At 28.3% G+C, this 2,837-nt stretch overlaps 2 protein-coding genes across 4 annotated transcripts in view; one reads left to right on the top strand and one right to left on the bottom strand.

The window, feature by feature from the left end:
• The window catches only part of LOC123005449 (apoptosis-stimulating of p53 protein 1), a 220,037-nt gene that overhangs the window by 88,371 nt on the left and 128,829 nt on the right, over nucleotides 1-2,837 (bottom strand). The gene's annotated exons all lie outside the window — the stretch shown is intronic.
• Nucleotides 2,251-2,781, top strand: LOC123005456 (larval cuticle protein A3A-like). Its single transcript, XM_044399223.1, has 2 exons — nucleotides 2,251-2,379; nucleotides 2,425-2,781. Exons 1-2 carry the CDS (start codon nucleotides 2,368-2,370, stop codon nucleotides 2,725-2,727), a joined length of 315 nt encoding a protein of 104 aa, XP_044255158.1. The 5' UTR covers nucleotides 2,251-2,367; the 3' UTR covers nucleotides 2,728-2,781.

Raw genomic sequence — 2,837 nt, 5'->3', positions numbered from 1 at the left:
GTCAAATTAAAAATTTTAGTTTGGCAAACTTGACTTTCAAATACAAACGTCAAACTTTTATAGGCAATTGTCATTCATTTGCGACGGGCGACTGCTGATTTAGCCGTCACCTGAAACATTCTGTAGAAGGATTACCAATAATTCAGTGTTGCCAATCGATTTTTTGTCACAAACATTTATAGTCATCCGGTATAATTAAGTGTAGTTTTAGTTCGTCGGTTTTTATCATTTATTTTACTCTTAGAACTCATGAAGAACTTTTCAACACTATTAAAAAAAGGAACTGGTTTTTGATGAAAATTTCAAGAAAAAATTAAAAAAAACACAATAGGACCATTTTTTTTATTTATTTAGGAAATTAAAAACCAAAAATGCCGAAAATAATTTCAATTTTGCAAATAAAGTAATTCAAAAATTATGTAAAAATTGTTAATGGAACAAAAAAAAATTAATAATTTACATAATTATAGTTATTAGTATTACAAGGGAGAAAAGTGTATTTTCACCTCCCACAGAGCTAAATGGCGACTTTCTTTTCTGAAATTAAGATGGAAAAACTTACTTTTTACCAGTCATAGGAAAAATAATTTTTATTTCTTTATAAACTATATCGTTATAATAATAAAACAGGATTTGTTGGGATATTTATTTATTTTTTCGTTAAAAATTCCGAAAAATACAATTTTGTCAAATGTATATTAATTCAGTTATACAGGGTGGTAAAATATTTAAAGAGGTAACAGTATGGACCAAAATAAACAAAAAAGTTTTACAAGTTACTGTTTCGGAGATATCGAATTTGAAAATTTTTAGAATTTTTACTAGAAACTTCTCTTTTTTCTTTGAATAGATTGCAAATAAATGTTCCAAAAAACATATAATTTTTGATATCTCCGAAACTTTTTCTTTACTACTATTATCTCCTGAAATATTTTACTTTTTTGAATACCCTGTATAAAACTGGAAAAAATTTACTTGTCCAGAAATATAATATTAATTTAAAACTCGAAAGTTTTTATTTTTTTAATTGTTTAGAATTGTTTTTACCATAAATTTTTAGTTGCACTAAGTTTTTAGAAGGATTACCAATAATTCAGCGTTGCCAATCGATTTTTTGTCACAAACATTAATAGTCACCCGATATAATTAAGTGTAACATTAATCATAAATTTTTAGTCGGTTTTTATCATTTATTGTGCTCTTAGAACTAATGAAGGATTTTTCAATACTATTAAAAAAGAAACTGATTTTTGATGAAAAATTCAAGAAAAAATTAAAAACCACAATATATGTTCAATTTTTTTATTTATTTAGAAAATTAAAACCAAAAAATGCCGAAAATAATTTCATTTTTGCAAATAAAGTCATTCCAAAATTATGTAAAAATTGTTAACGGAACAAAAAAATTATAAAAAATATGAAGAGGACAAATTAATAATTTAAATAATTTGAGTTATTAGTATTACAAGGGAGGAAAGTGTATCTTTATCTCCCAGAGAGCTAATTGGCCACTTTCCTTTCCGAAATTCGGGTGGAAAAATTTACTTTCTAGTAGAATCGTAGGAAAAATAATTTTTATTTCTTTATAAATTATATTATAACAATGAAACAGGATTTGTTGGGGTAATTTTTATATTTACAATTTTTTTTTTCAGTTCCGAATTCCAAAAAATCACAATTTTGTGATCCGATTGTGACAAAAATATATTTGATTCAATAAAATTTTGTAAACTGTTTATTAATTCAGTTATTAAACTGGAAAGAAATTACTTGGCGAGAATGTTATATTTCTAATCACAAATTTTTAGTTGACCTAGTTGGTCTGTTTTTATCACATTTTTTACTTTTTTCTATGAAAAAACTGTTTTTTGATGAAGATTTCAAATAAAAAAATCCTGACTTKTTTAATAGTTTAAATTTTTTTACAAAAATATTTACATTTTCGTTTGAATATAAAAATCAAAGATGTCGAAACTAATTTCGATGTTATTTTTGCGTCGCAACAGTGTTGTTAAGAAGTTTTTAGAACATAAAATAAAAGATTGGGAATTTCTTTTTTGTAATTTTATGAATTAACTAATTATAATTATCAAAAAACTAGTAAACAATTAAAATACTTTTTTTAAAGTGATTAATTTGAAAAATGGAAAAAAATGGGTGCACCCATGTAGTCGGCGCCCATGGTACCCACAATCTGGGCCAAGTATTAGTCAAGATGTTGCAACCATCTGAACCATCCAAATATGACATTTAAAATTTTTTTCCGATCATAAAATTTCTCGATTATATAACATTTTGGCGTGCCGATCCACTTCTCCATGGTATATAAACCAACACCAAACACTTGTCACCATCAAACCCACCACCATGGTACTCAAGGTAAAACTCCATCACAAATGATCATTTTTCTCTAGTGATTTTTAGTTTGTTTTGCTCGCTGTGTTGGTAGCCGTGGCGAAAGCCGGTGTTGCCCCCGTTGAGGACTACGACCCTAATCCACAATACGCCTATGGATACGACGTCCAAGATGGCCTCACTGGGGACTCCAAGAGCCAAAGAGAGCATCGTGTTGGGGATGTCGTCCAGGGGAGTTATTCGGTGATTGACCCAGATGGTACAAAACGGACTGTGGAATATACCGCTGATCCAGTCCATGGGTTCAATGCGGTGGTACATAGAGAACCCATTGCTGTCCCCGTGGCTAAAGTAGCCCCAGCGTACCACTAATTTATTGTTATTTTTGTACAAAAATCACACACCATTAAAATATTTTTCTAATAAGACGACAGTTTCATTAAAAAAAAAGAAGAAAAGAACAACAAAAAATTAACAATTTT

Source organism: Tribolium madens, unplaced genomic scaffold (assembly GCF_015345945.1).
Source record: "Tribolium madens isolate multiple individuals breed KSU strain unplaced genomic scaffold, Tmad_KSU_1.1 Scaffold_20;HRSCAF=117;Tcas5.2_LG4, whole genome shotgun sequence".
Classification (NCBI taxonomy): domain Eukaryota; kingdom Metazoa; phylum Arthropoda; class Insecta; order Coleoptera; family Tenebrionidae; genus Tribolium; species Tribolium madens.
The sequence above is the reverse complement of the archived record's forward strand: the minus strand, read 5'-3'. Positions and strand labels throughout refer to the sequence as shown.